Source organism: Panthera onca, chromosome X (genome assembly GCF_046562875.1).
Source record: "Panthera onca isolate mPanOnc1 chromosome X, mPanOnc1 haplotype 2, whole genome shotgun sequence".
NCBI lineage: Eukaryota > Metazoa > Chordata > Mammalia > Carnivora > Felidae > Panthera > Panthera onca.
Window position 1 is genome coordinate 66,817,260 of NC_138357.1, and position 18,574 is coordinate 66,835,833.

At 34.5% G+C, this 18,574-nt stretch overlaps 1 protein-coding gene across 9 annotated transcripts in view; it reads left to right on the forward strand.

Moving 5' to 3' along the window:
- ATRX (ATRX chromatin remodeler) overlaps positions 1-18,574 on the forward strand; it is a 314,027-nt gene that overhangs the window by 176,289 nt on the left and 119,164 nt on the right. For all 9 annotated transcript variants that reach the window (XM_081792922.1, XM_081792916.1, XM_081792915.1 and 6 more), the window contains 5 exons: positions 1,465-1,606; positions 2,757-2,866; positions 8,950-9,096; positions 9,260-9,437; positions 16,877-17,014. In XM_081792922.1, the coding sequence (XP_081649048.1) occupies positions 1,465-1,606; positions 2,757-2,866; positions 8,950-9,096; positions 9,260-9,437; positions 16,877-17,014 (715 nt within the window). The remainder of the gene's footprint in view (positions 1-1,464; positions 1,607-2,756; positions 2,867-8,949; positions 9,097-9,259; positions 9,438-16,876; positions 17,015-18,574) is intronic.

Genomic DNA, 18,574 nt, shown 5'->3' on the forward strand with positions numbered 1-18,574 from the left:
TTTGTGGGATCTGAGGAGTTAGAGAATGGGTAGGAGGAGGCTGCCAATGGAAAAAAAAAACTGACCAGAAGTTGTTAATTTTTGAAGATGGATAATGGGTAACAGGGTTGATTATACTATTCTTTCTACTTTTGTTTACCTTTGAAAATTTCCATAGTGAATATTAAGTAATCCATAGTTACAGTTTTAAATAAGAAAGAAAATACTGGCTAAGTTTTATTCCTTATATGACATTCCTTACACATCATAATGTCTGCAATTATTTTTAATGTTTATTTGTTTATTGTGACAGAGCACACATGTGCACAAGTGGGGGAGGGGCATTGAGAGAGCGTGAGAGAATCCCAAGCAGGCTCTGTACTGTCAGAATGGAGCCCAACATGGGGTTCATTCTCATGAATTGTGAGATCATGACCTAAACCAAAGTCAAGAGTTGGATGCTTAACTGACTGAACCACCCAGGATCCCCATAATGTGTGTAATTTCAAAATAATGAATTTTATTGGTTTTCATGGAACAAAACTGTTTATAGAAGCATTTCCTTTATTAAAATAGTATTGTGTAGTGGTTAAGAGCAAGGACTCTAGTGTCTGATCCTCTGGGTGTAAATCTTAGTGTTGTGATATTTGATAATTGTATGACCTTGTATAAGTCATTTAATTTCTGGGTCTCTCACTTTTTTTTTTAATTTGTAAAATGGGAATATTTATACCTATATTATACAGTTCTTGGTTGTAGTATGTAATGGATACATATTGGGATAAGACAGCAAAAAATGTATACACATACATGTATTCATGTGTATTTATGTCTAAGTTTTCTTTTAAATAAGAAACTTAGATAATTGTTTTCCTTTTGCAGTTAGAGGATATTATATGTTGTTGTCATGTTTTTGAGCCTGTGGTTCTCAAACCAGTGTTTCTAAAAGTTTTTTCCTTTCACAATGCATACTTCCACTGTTTTTCAGTGGAAGTCGTTTAGCATCTTGGGTGGGTCAGTTTTTGTTTGGGACTGGCTTTTACAGTGTAGAACATCTGTACTTACCTTCCTCTCTGCCTACATTACATACCAGTCCTTGTGACAACCTATGTGCCCTTGCACATTTTCAGATGTTTTCTAGAAAATAGAACCATGCTTGTTTGCGAGCCATGTGTCTATTCAAATCTTTAGGGTGGTACCATATATAGAGTGTTTTAGAATACTACTTTTCTCAATGGCTTTACTTATCACGTGTGTTGATACATGTTAGGTGTGAACTGATGATTTAAATTAACCATATTACCACAGTGATACAGGTTTTTGATTTTGGAAAACCTGTATTAACCTGTGATATGTCCTGATCTTTTTGAAGAAAGTATTGGATATGTGGTGTGTAAGTAGATGTGTCTATATTTTGGAAAAGTTTCCTTAGTATTGCTTGAAAGATTTCTCTGAGTTGGCTAACTATAATTCCCTTTCTTGTAGGTGATAGAAATTGAAGATGCTTCACCCACCAAGTGTCCAATAACAACCAAGTTGGTTTTAGATGAAGATGAAGAAACCAAAGAACCTTTAGTGCAGGTTCATAGAAATATGGTTATCAAATTGAAACCCCATCAAGTAGATGGTAAGAAACAGTTATATGATTAAAGCATTTTTATTTTTTTATTTTTTATTTTTTTAAATTTTTTGAATATTTATTTTTGAGAGAGAGAGAGCAAGGAAGGGAGGGGCAGAGAGAGAGTGGGAGACACAGAATCCAAAGCAGGCTTCAGGCTCTGAGCTGTCATCACATGTGCAACGCAGGGCTGGAACTCATGAGCCGTGAGATCATGACCTCAGCTGAAGTCAGATGCCTAACCAACTGAGCTACCCAGGTGCCCCTAATTAAAGCATTTTTAATTAAGTTTTACCAATATTTGGTGTCTCCTGTGTGCCTTACATTCTGCTAAGCACTAGCAGTACATTGGTGTGGAAAACAAACATGGAGCTCATAAATATATGAGGAGAAACAATTGGATGATTGTAAAGGAAATGAGTGTTATAGAAGGGGAAATAAGTGCCACTTACAAATGGTATATATAGCAAATGGATTCATATAGTCTCCAGTGGTTGGCTAAGGGCAGCTGCAGGGTAGGGAGAGGTACCACCATTAGCTAAAAGCTTTCTTCAGAAAATGCTATTTGAACATTTTCAGGTATATTTGTTAATAATATTCTGACATTGGTATTTTTAAAGATACCAAATTATCCCTTTTCTCCACTTCATTAGAATGGAATCAGTAAGTCAGTTTTCAGTGTGTATATGAATGAATTCATAAGGGAAGTTCTATAGTTCCTACTTCTTGGATAGTGAACCCCCCTTTTTGTTTAGTCTTTACTATTGAATAAGGGGAGAGATGATAAATTATCTCCTGGGTTGTTTTCCTGATAAACTCAACAAGCATGAAAGAATATTTGATAGGAATCTGTAAATTGGATAAAATTTTGCATAACATTTCTATTTTAGATTATTCATATGTTTCTTTGAATTGTCCCAGGGAATGAAGATTTGCTGTGATAGATTAGTGAATGAAGGGAAGTGGCTGTATGCTTGTGTTTGCTGTCCTTTTTTCTAATTAAACTTATTGGGTTTGGGAGCATCTCATTTATACTTAGAAGATTATTTCTTTTTAAAATTCTGTTTATTAGAAGTTTGGTTTTGTTTTTGATGTGTTTATGAAGGAAGATTTTTAACTTGGATCTTTAAATTAAACTTAATGAAGCTGTTGTTTTTAGGTGTTCAGTTTATGTGGGACTGCTGCTGTGAATCTGTAAAAAAAACAAAGAAATCTCCAGGTTCAGGATGCATTCTAGCCCACTGCATGGGCCTTGGTAAGACTTTACAGGTAAGAACAGAAAGGTATTCTGCTTTTGTACATTTCATGTTTTCAAGAATATATATCGGATTCTATTCTGTGTCCCAGGCGGAGTTGTAGTGGCTGGAGATAGAGCGGTGAATAAGAAGATCCCTCCTCAGGAAGCTTCTATTCTGGTGTGGTTGAGAGATTTTAATCAAATAAGAAATACATATTTTCAGATAGGAAGAGTTCAGAGGGAATAGAGAGGGAGTGTAGCTTTTAGGAGGTGAGACAGAGCAGAAATCCTAATGAAGTGAAGGAATAGAGTTACAAGTCATAGCCAGTAAAAAACTGCAAAGATTTTGAAGTGTAATGAATTTCCTTTACAATTTTTTAACAGTCTGTGATCCTATAGTAAGGAGAATGTAAAATACTTTTCACTGTTAAAATACTGCATTTCTGATTGGTAGGAGTTGTAATACAGATAACATTAGTGAATATATATGTAATATTAAGCCATGAGATAACTATTACAGACTCAATGAGTCAGGACACTTTGGTTTTTATTTTTATTTATTTATTTTTTTTACCATTTTAACCATTTTTTTGGCTTTTTAAGATTTTAATTCCCGTTAGTTAACACACAGTGTTATATTAGTTTCAGGTGTACAGTACAGTGATTCAGTAACTCCATACGTCACCTAGTACTAATCATGAAAAGTGCACTCCTTAATCCCTATCATCTTTTAATCCATCCCCCTCCGCCTTCATCCCCAATGTAACCATCAGTTTGCTCTCTGTAATTAAGGGTCTGTTTCTTGATTTGTCTGTTTTTCCCTTTGTTCGTTTCTTTCTTAAATTCCATGTGAGTGAAATCCTGTGGTATTTGTCTTACTCCAACTGACTTATTACACTTAGCATTATGCTCTCTAGCTCCATCCATGTTGTGGTAAATGGGAAGATGTCATTCTTTTTTATGGCTAATATCTCCTCTGTGTGTGTGTGTGAGTGTGAGTGGTCTCACATCTTGTTTATCCATTCATCTACCAAATGACACTTGGACTGCTTCCATAATTTGGCTGTTGTAAATAATGCTTATGTGAGCATATGGATACATGTCTGTATGCCTTTGAATTAGTGTTTTTCTATTCTTTGGGTAAATACCTAGTAGTGTAATTGGTATTGTTAACTTTTTGAGGAACTTCCATACTGTTTTCCACTGTGGCTGCACCAGTTTGTTTTCCCACCAACAGTGCAGCAGGACTCTTGTCCCCACATCCTTACCAACACTAGTTTTTCTTGTGTTTTTTATTTTAGCCATTCTTTTTTTTAATTTAAAAATTTAAATAAATATTTTAATATAATATTTTAAATATTTAATTTTTTATTAAAATATTTAAATATTTTAATATAATTCAAAATCAATTTTTTAAATAAAAATTTTTTTAATGTTTATTTTTGAGAGAGAGAGAGAGTGTGATCAGGGAGGGGCCGAGAGAGAGGGAGACACAGAATCCGAAGCAGGCTTTAGGCTCTGAGCTGTCAGCACAGAGCCCAACGCAGGGCTCGAGCCCACAAACTGTGAGATCATGACCTGAGCTGAAGTTGGATGCTCAATCAACTGAGCCACCCAGGCACCCCTGATTTTAGCTATTCTGACAGAGGAAAGATAATATCTCACTGTAGTTTTGATTTGCATTTCCCTAATGATGAATGATGTTGACCTTCTTTTCTTGTGTCTATTGGCTGTCTGTATGTCTTCTTTGGAAAATGTCTATTCATATCTTCTGAATATTTTTTAACTGGATTATTTGTTTTTTGGGTGTTGAACTTTATAAGTTCTTTATATATTTTGGGTACTAACCCTTTATCCAATATGTCATTTGAAAATATCTTCTCCCATTCTAAAAGTTGCCTTTTAGTTTTATTGATAGTTTCCTTTGCTGTGCGGTTTTGCATTTTGATGAAGCCCAGTTTATTTTTGCTTTTGTTTCCCTTTCCTCAGGAGTCATATCTTGAAAAATGTTCCTACAGCCCGTGTCAGAGACCTTACTGCCTGTGCTCTCTTTTAGGATTTTTATGCATTTAGGTCTCACATTTAGGTTTTCTATCCATTTTGAATATTTTTGTGTGTTGTGTAAGAAAGTGGTCCAGGTTTATTCTTTTGCATGTCGCTGTCCAGTTTTCCCAACACCATTTGTTGAAGAAACTTTTTCCCATTGGATATTCGTTCCTGCTTTGTTGAAGGTTTATTGACCATATAATTTGGGGTTTATTTCTGTTTTTTTTTATTTTGTTCCATTTATCTATATTTCATTTTTGTGTCAGTAGCATTCTGTTTTCATTACTACAGCTTTGTAATATGCCTTGATGTCCGGAATTGTAATGCTTTACCTCTCTTTTTCAAGATTGGTCTGGCTATTTGGGTTCCTTGTGGTTCCATACAAATTTTAGGATTATTTGTTGTAGTTCTCTGAAAAATGTTGGTGGCATTTTGATAGGGATTGCATTAAATGTGTAGATTGCTTTGCATAGTATAGACATTTTAACAGTATTTGTGTTTCCAGTCCATGAACATGGAATGTCTTTCCATTTCTTTGTGTCCTCTTCAGCTTCATTCATCAGTGTTTTATAGTTTTCAGAGTATAGATCTTTTGCCTCTTTGGTTAGGTTTATTCCTAGTTATCTTACTGTTTTTGGTGCAATTGTAAATGGGATTGTTTTCTTTATTTCTGTTTCTGCTGCTTTGTTATTGGTGTATAGAAATGCAACAGATTTTTGTATGTTGATTTTGTATCCTGTGACTTCAGTGAATTCATTTGTCAGTTCTAGCAGTTTTTTGGTGGAATCTGTTGGGTTTTGTATATGTAGTATGTCATCTGCAAATAGTGAACATTTTACCTTTTCTTTGCCAATTTGGATGCCCTTTATTTCTTTTTGTTGTCTCATTGCTGTGGCTAGCACTTTCAGTCTTATGTTGAATAAAAGTGGTGAGAATAGACATTCTCATGTGGCTGTTTTTCTGTCTCTAGTCTTGCAGCCCATTTTCTCAGACCTCAGATTGATTTCTTCAGTGTTCTGAATGGTTGCATTATTTATCTAGCTGTGTTCAAGTGACTAGGCAAGCTTAGGGTCCCCCTGCACCTTTGGTGTCTTCACTTGACATCCATTTGAATGATAGATATTTCTCCATCCCCTCACTTTGAATCTAAAGGTGTATTTAGGTCTAAAATGAGTTTCTTGGTAGGTAGCATATAGATGAGTCCTATTTTTTTTATCCATTTTGTCCTTTTGTGTCTTTTGGTTGAAGCATTTTGTCCAGTTACATTCAAAGTAATTGTTGATAGATAATGTATTTATTGTCATCTTATTATTTGTTTTGTGATTGTTTATGAAGATTTTCTCTGATCATTTCTTGTTTTTTGTCTCTTTCTTGTTTTTCTGATTTTCTTTAATATATTTGGATTTCTTTCTTTGTATTCTTTGCATGTTTATTGGTGGTTTTTGATACATGGTTATCATTAGGTTTGTTATAGCCTCTTCCTCATATCAGTCTATATTAAGTTGATGGTCATTTAAGTTCAAACCAATTGTTTCCTGCTCTCTTCCACATGTTTTCTGTATATGGTGCCATATTTTATATCCTTTTATTTGTTCGTTTACTGATGTTTTACAGTGATGTTCATTTTTAATGCTTTTGTGTTTCCTACTTTTATACTGTCACGTTTTCTCTCCTTTCAACTCAAAAGAGTCCCCTTTAATTTTCTTATAGGGATGGTTTATTGGTCATTAAACTCCTATAGTTTTTGTTTGTCTGGGAAACTCTGTTTCTCTTTCTATTCTGAATGATAGCCTTTCTGGACAGAGTATTTTTGGCTACAGATTTTTCCCATTCAGAACCTTGAAAATTTCATGCCAGCCCCTTCTGGCCTGCAACATTTCTTCTGAAAAGGCTGTTAATAGCCTTATGGGTTTTCCTTTGTATGTCACTGTTGTCTTTTGTCTTGCTGCTTTGAAAAGTTGTTTTTTTTCCACTATATTTTGCCAATTTAATTAGAATATGTTTTGGTGTGGGTCTGCTTTTGTTCATTTTGTTGGGAGTTCTCTGTGCTTCCTTGATCTGGATATCTGCTTCCTTCCCCAAATTAGGGAAGCTTGTAGCTATTGTTTTTACAAATAAATTTTCTGCCCTCTTTTCTCTGTCATCTTCTTTTGGGGGTTATATAAATACAAATGTTATTAATGTTTGAGGGAGTCACTAATTTCCCTAATTTTGTTCTTATTTTGCATAATTCTTTTATCTCTCTTTTGTTTAATGTGATTACTTTCCATTACTCTGTCCTCTAGGTCATTAATTCATTCCTGTGATTCTTCCATCCTACTCTTCATTCCAGGGAGCCTATTTCTCACTTTGTTTATTGAGAGTTTTATCTCTGCTGTGTTATTCTTTATCTCTCTGGTAAGGGTCTCACTCATGTCTTCCTCTCTTTTCACAAGTCCAGTGAATATCCTTTTATCGTTACTTTAAATTCTGTCTTAGGTTAATTACTTATATCTGTTTCACTTAGACCTCTGGCCTTAGCCTTGTTTTGTTCTTTCATCTGGGATAAATTTCTCTGTGTTCTCATTTTGTCTGTGTCTCTGTGCCTGTTTCACTGTGTTAGAAAAGTAAGCTACATCTCCTGTTCTTTAGGGTAATGGCCTTATGAAGAAGAGATCCTGTAGTGCTGTGCCATATAGTATCCCATGTTCCCCAGGGTCTGTTGCTTCTGGGACTAACTCCAATGGGTGCTGCGTGTGCTTTGCTGTTTTGTCCTGGCTGCTTTATCCTTCAGGCCAGTTGTCTGCAGAGGCTCTCTTTATCTTAGCAGTGTTTGGTCCATGGTCTGAATATGGTGAGTTTTAACTAGGTGTGCTCTGGTCTGCTTGTGAAATGAGAACTGTTGCAACTGCTGCTAAAACAAGACCATGAAAACTCCTTGGTCAGGAGACATGGTGTGAGCAGGGGTTTGGGCTGGTCTGGGGGTGACTTGGAGGGGTGCTTCCAGTGGAGTGCTGTTGTTGGGGGCTTATTGTAAATAAGTTAGGTAGGGAGTGCCAGTGCTTATGCTCAGGGTCAGGACAGAGAAATGGTGCTGGCCAGTTTTTTTGTTCCTGGAGGGGTCTCTTGGTGAGTGCTGGGATGTGGTTTGAGATAAGCATATATCTTCCCCACTGTGTGCTCCAGTTGCTCTTCAATTCATTCTTTCCATGTTGTATGCCCACGGGCTATTTGCCTTCTCTTTAAGAGCAGCACGGTGTCTTCAGGGCTCTATTTTAGCGATGACTGCTGACCTTTAAAACTTAAGCCCCGCTTTTTCTAAGAACTCATGAAATTCAGCCCCTCCCTTTCTAAGCCAGTTGCTGTGGGGATTCATTTTCCCTGTCTGCTTTACTGTGTGATATTCTGTCCCTTACCCTTCTCCGTAACCATGGCTCCCTCCCTGCCACAGCGGCCATGATCCTTTTCTGCCCTAAACCGCATCTCCACACTTCCTACTCTCTTCGATGTGGCCTCTTCTTTACCTTTAGTTGTAGAATTTATCCTACCAGGCTTTTGGTCGGTTTCTTGGGTATTTATGATGATTTGATAGTTATCTAGTTGTATTTGTGGGATAAGGCAAGCTTAGGGTCCTTGTACTCTGCTTCGATCTTCCCAAGGTATCAAGTTAGAACACTTGAAAATAGAAAAGTACTGCATAACAGAATTCTCTTCTGAATGGGTGATGGTAGCTTCTGAACATTTGTGGGGATAGACATTGTGTGGAGACCAGCGACTTCGTCATAGTTTTGGTATGGTTACTTCTTATATTCATATTATTATTATTATTATTATTATTGATCATAGGATCATGAAGCTTTAAGGTTAGAAGAACCTTATATATTATGTAGTCAAACTCCATCTTTTTATATATTATAATATCTCTTTCCATGTACTTTGCCTTGTTTGGAAATTGTGACCTTTGATTGGTTGCTTTATTGTTTAAAGGTAGAAGAAAACCAAGCTACTAAATCGTAAGATTGTTTCATTTATTTTAACTTTTTTACTGATATTTTAGTTGAAGATGGTAACTTAATTTGTTTTTTTGTAGGTGGTAAGTTTTCTTCATACGGTTCTTTTGTGTGACAAATTGGATTTCAGCACAGCTTTAGTGGTTTGTCCTCTTAATACCGCTTTGAATTGGATGAATGAATTTGAAAAGTGGCAGGAAGGATTAAAAGATGATGAGAAGCTTGAGGTATTATATTTTAAATATTTTCTCTTATTAAAATAACTGCAAGAAATTCATATAGTAAAAGAAAAGGATTTTTAATTATTAAGGATGCATATTTACATGGGAATAAGTAGTATTCCTACATGTCTAATAGCTACCTTTAAAAATCTTTATTTTCTCACAAAAGGTCTCTGAATTAGCAACTGTGAAACGTCCTCAGGAGAGAAGCTACATGCTGCAGAGGTGGCAAGAAGATGGTGGTGTTATGATCATAGGCTATGAGATGTACAGAAATCTTGCTCAAGGAAGGAATGTGAAGAGTAGGAAACTTAAGGAAATCTTTAACAAAGCTTTGGTTGATCCAGGTAATATATTAAGAGGCACTGAGATAAATAAGTTGAATAAAAAATTGCTGATGTTCGGTTTAACAAATAACTACTTTATTGAGCAACTGGTAAGTAGCTGGGTTTTGTTTATCCTTCAGGTTTTTTCCTTCCTTTTTTTTTTTCTTAGTAAAATTTTATTAAGGTTATAGCACCCTTACTGTTGCCAGCTGTTCAGAATTCAGTTGTTGAGTCTGGAAGTGTTTGAGGTTTTTATGGGAGATCTGGTTAATAAGTAAAATTACATTAGGTGCCTATGTCACAATTGCATTTTCTTCCAGCTGTCTGAATATTAGATGATAACAAGACCTCTCTCCATACTTTGAAAACAGTTTTTAAGTTTCTTTCCCAACTTTATATCATTAGAAGAATTGCTACATGGTCCCCCCCACTATGTTTTGAAGTGTCATCACTATGGAAAGTTAATATTTGCAACACTGTCTAACCTTATGACATTAAGATCCAAATATTTAATTCCTAATTGGCACTTGGAAAAGCAGCAAGTTGTACTATTTGCAAAACTAATTAATTAAAAAAAATTTTTTTAATCTTTTTATTTATTTTTGAGAGAGAGAGAGAGAGAGAGAGAGAGAGAAACAGAAACAGAGTGCAAGGTGGGGAGGGTCAGAGAGAGAGAGGGAGACACAGAATCCAAAGCAGGCTCCAGTCTCTGAGCTGTCAGCACAGAGCCTGATGCGGGGCTCGAACTCACAAACTGCGAGATCATGACCTGAGCCAAAGTCAGACACTCAACTAACTGAGCCACCCAGGTGCCCCACAAAATGAATTAATTTTTAATTATTTGTTTTTTCCTTTTTAAACTTTATCTTAACATATCTAATTACATTAAGACACTTATTGAGGCTTTAGATGTGTGTTGAGAAAATGTAATTTTCACTGTCAGAGTAACAGTATTCTTTAGAATCCATCACTTTACCTTTTTTTCATTTATTTTTTTATATTATATACTTTTCACAATTTTTTCAAGTACAATTCACAGAATTGTAAGATACTTAAATTATACAATGTGATGATTTGATGTATAAATACATTTGGAAGTGTTACCAAGAGTTAGATGGAAAAAGAAAGTGGCTTGCTATTCTCGCTGCCACATTAAATAATTACAGAGAAGTGAAACGAAAGAAAAGCAGAGCAAAGTTTTATTAAAGTATACTCCAAGGGAGAAGCTGGCAACTCCAGAGAGACTGAGGCCCTGAAACTCCTCAGTTTTTTCTTTTGGGTAGTTCCTAGGTTTGCAACATTTGAGTGACAGGCCTGGATTATATAATAATTAGCCAACTATGCATGTCCTTTTCCAATATGTATTTGAAACACCTTTATGGGGTAGGAAACCACAGCATTATTTCTATTCTAGAGACATAGGTCAAATAAGGACAAGCAGCTGCTTTCTGCAAAAGTGCAACACGCACAACAAACTTAACTCTTCCTCTGTTGGGATGTTGTAATTGCAAACTGACTGTTACATGGATGGAATAGGGTGGTCCCTGGGTGGTCCTCGGTTGGGGCTCTCCATCAGGACGTCTAAGGTCCATACTCCTGTTGCCCATTAGCTTCCTGCCTAACAGAAGGATTCACCACTTTGAGTTACACATCTATGACCTCACATATTTACTCACCCCATTTTTTTTTTTTTGGTGAGAGCATTTAAATTTTACTCTTTTAGCAAATTTTAATTCTACAGTTAAATTTAGTGTTATCAGCTATACTCACCATGTTATACATTAAATTCTCAGACCTTATTAATCTTAGAACTAAATGTTTGTACTGTTTTGCCTCTTTTTTTAGGTAATGATGTAACTAACATGCACCAAAGTAACATTGCCATTGTAAATCTAAGGCTCAATGAGTTTATCTTTCTCCCGTGATTAAAATATTTGTCTAAAAGTTCTGTGGTGGTTTTATTGTCAGAGAACTTTAAGCTAGTGAATAGTATTGCAACATATTTTTCAGAAAGTTGCTTTGGAATAGTTAAAACAACAGTGTCCAAATGCTTAATATTGTGATTTGTTCATGAGGAAATACATTTAAAAAAATTAAAGCTCATAACATGAAGAGTAACATTTGTTATTTCCATGTAAATCATTTAGTGACATTTTAAACATGTTTTACTTTAGAATAATTTTTTACAGAAAACTTGAAGTGATAGTAAAAAAAAGCTCCCATATTCCCTGCATCCAGATTTCCCACTGTTAACAGCTTGTATTGCCATGGTAGATTTGTCAAAACTAAGAAATTGATACAGTGTTGGTTTATTGTTAACTAAACACCAAACTATATTTGAATTTCACCATTTTTCTTGTTTGCATTCTATTCCAGGATCTGATCCAGGGTATACCACATTGTATTTAATTGGCTTGTCTTCACAGTTTTGTCTGGTCTATGACAATTTCTATCTTTATTTTTCATTATCTTGTTAGTCTTGAGTACTGTGCAAGTATCCTATTTTATGTTCACTAGTGTGTATTTGTTGTTTTTCTTGTAATTAGTTTGGAGTTAGAGGTTTTTGAAAAAATTTACCAGAGGTGAAACACCCTTCTTATCACACACAATCATATCAGGAGTACATTAGAATGACATGACATTACTGGATCTGCTATTTTTACCTGTCCCTGTTCTTTGGAAGTCAGTCACAAAGTCTAGCTTACCCAAGTTAGGGGAAAGCTGGGATTAAGCTCTGTCTCCCTTAGTGGCCAGTATCTACACATAAAATTTGGAATTTTTCTTTAAGAAAGATTTGTCCTTTCTTTTTTATATAATCAATCATTGATTTATAGCATTATAGACTAATAATCTATTATTAGTTTATATTTTAGACTATAATGTTATTTTGCTGTTCAAATTGTTACTATTTGGCCATTGGGAGCTCTTTCACATTTGTAGATTGGTTGGTGTATCCCTTTGATATTTCATTCTTTTTGTCGTTGTTGTTTTAAGCACTTCATTACTTTCTGGTACTATAAGGTATTCCAGGCTCATGTTATATTGTCTCTGCCCCCTACCCCAGAATTAACCATTTCAGTAATGTGCCATGGTTTCTCTTATTGAAAAATAGTGTTTACAAACCAAGATCTGGTGCTTAGTAGTGTTTGTTACTACTGGAGTATCATTGCTTCTAAGTCCTCTAAGCAGACAGAAGAACTAGGTGATATGTGTACTGATCTATGTCTATGCACAAATCTATCCCTTTGTGTGTGTGTATAGAGATAAATTTGATTTTGTAATGGTGTCTTTGACTCTAATCCAGTGTCATAGGGTTCAGTTTCACCTTCTTCGTTAATCTGTTATTTGTCTTTCCAATTATGGGAATCCTGGCTCCAGCCACCTGCTGTCTGTTTATTTGTTCAGTTTCATTACACAGTTTATTTGTTCAGTTTCATTACACACATAAAGTAATTTCAGAATTGTTAGCCATATTGTTTCACAGTTGTTTCTATGTGAGAAACAGATTTAACCACTATAGTACAGTGTTTATGATTGTTTTTGTCTATAGCTTAATTTATAGTTAAAACGTTATTTTCTAAAGTCACTTAGGTTAGTTTCTGTGTTTTATTATTTGTGCACATGAAAGTATATACTTTGTAATGTAGAGTTTAATGGGTTTTGACAAATGAATAGAGTTATCTCTTTATAACCTCATTACTAGCTTTTTGTTGTTGTTTAATTCATAGCACAGTTAACGTTAAGTCACGCTAAGCATTTATTCATTGTGGTAGCTTTAGTATTAATCTACATTATCTCATTTTAATTTAATGACTAGAGTTTGTTGTGGTAAAAATACACATAACATAAAATCCATTTAACCATGTTAAAGTATAATTCAGTGGCATTTAGTATATTTACAGTGTTATGTAACTATCACAACTATTTTGTTGAACCCCACAGCATTTTCATGTACCTCAAAAAGAAATTTTGTACCCATTAGCAGTCACTTTCAAATGCCCTATCACCTGGAAACTACCAACATATTTTTTGTCTCAGTGGATTTGCCTTTTGTGGACATTTCATAAAAATATTTCTGGACATTTTATAAAAGTGAAATCATATAATATCTGACTTCTTTCAGTTAGCATAAGGCTTTCAAGCTTTATTTGGTTTGTAGCATGTTATCAGTACTTCAGTCCTTTATATATACACACAATATTAATTCAAGGTACTATTTGATTTAAACAATAAAATAGGCCTAGGTAATTAAATAAAATAATGACAGATTTCCATGGTGTATTGAACTATTTCACTCAGGCTTGATTTTTGAACAGAAGAACTTTTCTTCAAGCCTCTTGCTATATCCCTTTTCAGAACTGCATGACTGCATTCTCCCTTTATTTTTTCTATTATGATTTCTAAATATAGCTGTTTTCACATCCTACCACTTCGTTCATAGATCATTGGAATGAGGTTTTCCAGAAAGTAGATATTCAGGATTATTAAACTTATGCAGAGAGAGAGGGAGACAGAGAATCTCAGGCAGGCTCTGCACTGCCAGTGCGTAGCCCGATGCAGGGCCTCGAACTCAAGAACCGTGAGATCATGACCTGAGCCCAAATCAAAAGTCGGACACTTAAGCAACTGAGCCACCCAGGCCCCCTAAAACTTCTTAAGATTTTAAAACTTTTTTATGTTAGAATGTTATGTACATTACTATCTTTGTAAACAGAATATGAATAACATCTTTTAGCTTTTTTGTTGATTCAGGGTTATTCATGAGTATATTTGCTTTTATTCTGTCTCCCTACTCTTATTCTCTAGATAGCCCTGCTAAAGAAAGGGCCCCCTTGCCTTCCATTGCCACACTAATAAATAGTTCTTTTTAAGTTAAATTATAAAAGCAATACATGTTCTTAAGCAAAATACAAACAGAAGGAAAAGGTATATATTAAAAAATAAAAGTTCATTCGTCAGTGGACACTTAGGTTGTTTTTCCATGTCTTGGCTGAACATGGGAGTGCAGATATCTCTTTGAGATAATGATTTTGTTTCCTTGGAGATATACCCAGAATTAGAAATGCTGTTTCGTATGGTAATTCTACTTTTCAATTTTAGAGGAACCTTCATAGTGCCTGCACCAATTTACCTTCTTACCAATGGTGCACAAGGGTTCCCTTCTCTTTACATCCTCACCGACAGTTGTTATCTCTTGTCTTTTTGAGAATAGTCATTCTAACAGGTATGAGGTGATATCTCATTGTGGTTTTGATTTGCATTTTCCTGGTGATTAGTGATGTTGAGGTCTTTTTTGTGTACCTGTTGCCCATTTGCATATCTTCTTTGGGTCCTCTGCCCATTTTTAAAGAAGATTGTGTGGGTGTTTTTTCAGGCATGTTTTTTATATTGCAGTGTTTAGAGTCCCAAGGCCACTCTCAGGTTTAGTAATTAACTAGAACTCATGGAACTCAGAAAAGCTGTGTTGGTTATTACAGTGAAAGGATACAAATTAAAATCAGCAACAGGAAAAGTCACAGGGCATCCAGGAGAAATCCTATTGATCTGTCAGTGGAAATGTGCAGACCGCAGTTACTTCTCCCAGCAATGATGTGTAACAGTACATACAGAGTGTTGCTAACCAAGCACACGTATCCAGGCCTTGGTGTTTAGAGTTTGGGCTTGGTCACAAAGACATGTTTGACCACCCATGTGAGTGATCTTAGTCTTTACCCCTTCTAAAGGTCAAGAAGATGCCATATGGCCCAAAGGCCTTGTTGTCCCGATAATTCACCTTTTTAGACTATCTGGTGTGTGTCCTAAGCCATCCAAGTAAACAAAGACCATTTTCTTAGGCAGGATATTCCAAGTTTAGAGGTTACCTCCCAGCTGCTGAAGGCAAAGGTTGGGCAGGTTTAGTCCTTTGCTACATATATGTATACATAGATAAAATCACCCTGTTTGAAGTGGTTGTTTAAATACAAACAGCATAACATACATTCTGCACATTGCGTCTTTTTATTTAATATATTTTGGCATGTCTTTCCAGGTTAGTACATAGAAATCTATATCATTAATTTTAGTTCTGCAACATTCCATTAAATCATAATTTTATTAACACCCTTTGACAAGCTTTTAGGTTGTTTTCAATTTTCCACCATAACAACCAATGCTTCACAGAATATTTTTATGTATTTTTGGATACTTGCCGAAGTATATCTTTAGGATAAATTCCCAGAAATTGAAATAATGGGTCAGAAGGTACACTATTTTACATTTTAATAGATACTGTAAAGTTGTCTTCCAAAATGTCAGATAGTAATTTAGACGCTCACAAAGATTGTATGGGAGTACCTGTTTTAGCATACCCTCATGACACTGAATATTAGATGGTGAAAATCAGTTAAGTCACTTGTGTAAAACACAATTTTTCTTTCTTGAAAACTTTTAGGATTCAAAAGAAGCCAGTATGTAGCTTTTTAATACAAAGCTATGTGTAGATTTTTGTTTTTAGAAAGTATATTAGTAATTTTAACATGTCTTAATATTTGTGTAGCCCCATCTGAATACTGAATAATAATTGTATTATTTGGCCAATCATACTGAAATGTTTACTTTTGAAATCATGTAGAAGATGAATTTTCTCTAACGCCTAACAGATGGGGAGTAATTTGACAACTGCTTTTGTTGAAATCAATATTTAAAGTAGTATGTGTGTTAACCAGCAAGCAAATTATGTATAAACAATGCTTTAGGAAGCAATAATATGTTATGAAAGTGGATGTATTTCTTTTGAAGACGTTACTCTTAGGTGTAAGGTCTTTTATAGCTTGGAAAGTGTTCTCCCCCATCCTGTAGCCATATAACAATCAATTTATCTGTCCTTTATCAATTAAATTTTCACCCTGCAAAGAGTATTAGTTATTTGGAATAAGTTGCATGGAAGATACCGCATAGCCAATTGATTTATACAGTATTTCTTAAAATGTAGCTTGAAATTTGTCTTTTCACGTATATATGAATTGCTTAGTCTTAGGCAGTTGTGTTAACTTGATATGTTTTGCTGTAATATATCTTTAGCTACTGTTTTCCAATTATTAATATATTTTGTTTTTTCAAATACCTAAAATATGTTGGAGAGATCTTTACACTCTTCTATTTTTATTTTTATATTCTTATTCAGAGAATCTTAAGTACCATCTGTAGTAGTACTTTACTGTTTTATTGTTATATTATATATAGGGATATATATAGGGATATATATATATTATATAGGGATATAATACTCTACTGTTGGGATATAATTAATACTAGTTAGTGCCACATTACAAAATACAACAAATATAGCAGCAGATAAAATATGACTGTTCTTATGAGCGTGTTGTTTTATTCCCACAAGAGGAGCACTTTAAAGGGTTAACTTATTTACTTAAATGGGTTACATTTTCAGCTTAAATGTTTTTTTCTACACATTTTTATAGGCCCCGACTTTGTTGTTTGTGATGAAGGCCATATTCTGAAAAATGAAGCATCTGCTGTTTCAAAAGCTATGAATTCTATACGATCAAGGAGGAGGATTATTTTAACAGGAACACCACTTCAAAATAACCTAATTGAGTGTGAGTTAATATCTGCAGTTATGTTGTAGAGTTTTGGCATTGCCTCAGATATATTTTTGCCACTTTGCCATTTGCCTTTCTTCTGTCTAGTATAGTCTCTGACCATGATCTACATAGGTCCATCTTAGTCTTCTATGAAAGAATACCATACATTTCAAACCGAATGCTTTGTAAATATGAATGGTAAACCACAGTCAAAAAGTGTACCATTTTGAATGTTCAAATATAAACATAGAATTTGAAATCTATAAAAATTATCAGATGTATTAATGATGGCTTTAAAAGTACAAATGCATTGGTGACTATTCAGGAGATACTGTAACAAACTATAATTTAGGGAGAGGTACTATAGGAAATTGAAAAGAAATGCCAAGTGTGAATATTTTTAGGAATGTGGAGATGCGAAAAGGAGAGCTATGTCGAATCTGTGTCAGCATAGAATTTGTTCAGACTGAGGACAGATGATGTGAACCCAGATGACTTGTGAATTTCTCTCATTTTCATATGTGTGAGAATACTTGAGGGAACAGGAGTTATATTCAGCTAATAAATTGAAATTTCCTATTTATAATCCGTTGTAATAGCTTTTTGTTATTTTTATGTTATTTCCAGCCCTTTAGTAACTTATTTTCTATTTTATTATTTGTAATACTGGTTATTACTTCATTGTAACCTATATTTTATCTTCATTTTTTATCTGTTCCAGTTTCCCCCTTTTCTGTTACTTCATTTGTAGAAATGCTACTTCACATTGAAAAAACAATAAAACATTAGTTAGAAGAGTTTTATGATACAGTGAAGAAAGCAAACCAGTGGTGTTTGACGGTGAAATTCACAAAGAAGTATTTTTTTACTCCCGTGGAACTTTGCTTTAAGTGACAGTGCATGTAGAGTTCATTCCTAGTTCTTGATTGAACTGCACTTAATTCTCAATATTATCCATGACTTTATTTTTTAGTTGTTTTTTTTTTTTTTTTTTTGAGAGAGAGATGACACAAGTGATCGAGGGGCAGAGAGAGAGAAGTGGGGCTTGTGTGCACCTGAAGCAGGGCTTGTGCTCACACAATGTGGGACTCCAACTCATGACCTGAGCCAAAGTCAGATGCTGAACTGACTGAGCCACCCAGGCACCCATATTATTCATGACTTTTTAAGGGCTCTGCTATAATGATAATATGTTCTGTCTTACTTTTAATATCTAATTATATATTCTTAGAATTTTCTAAGAGAGTCCTTTGTATCCTGTAAATATCAATTTTGATGTAATAACTGCTAATTTATATTGAAATGGTGAAAAAATGCTATTTCACATTGTGATCTTATATTGTATAGGACAGCTGATAACTCTATTAAGAGCTTCTGGAACTAGAACAGTTAATACAAAATTTGATATAGTGGCTTATTACCTGATTTTATTATTTTGATTCAATATATATGTTTTTTCACTAGATACCCTTGCTGTCCATAAAATCATGGTTAGAATTATAGAATACTTGTTTCATACTCCATATCTATTATAAAGAACAGGGAAGTAGAATAAAATGTTCTTAGGTATTTTTT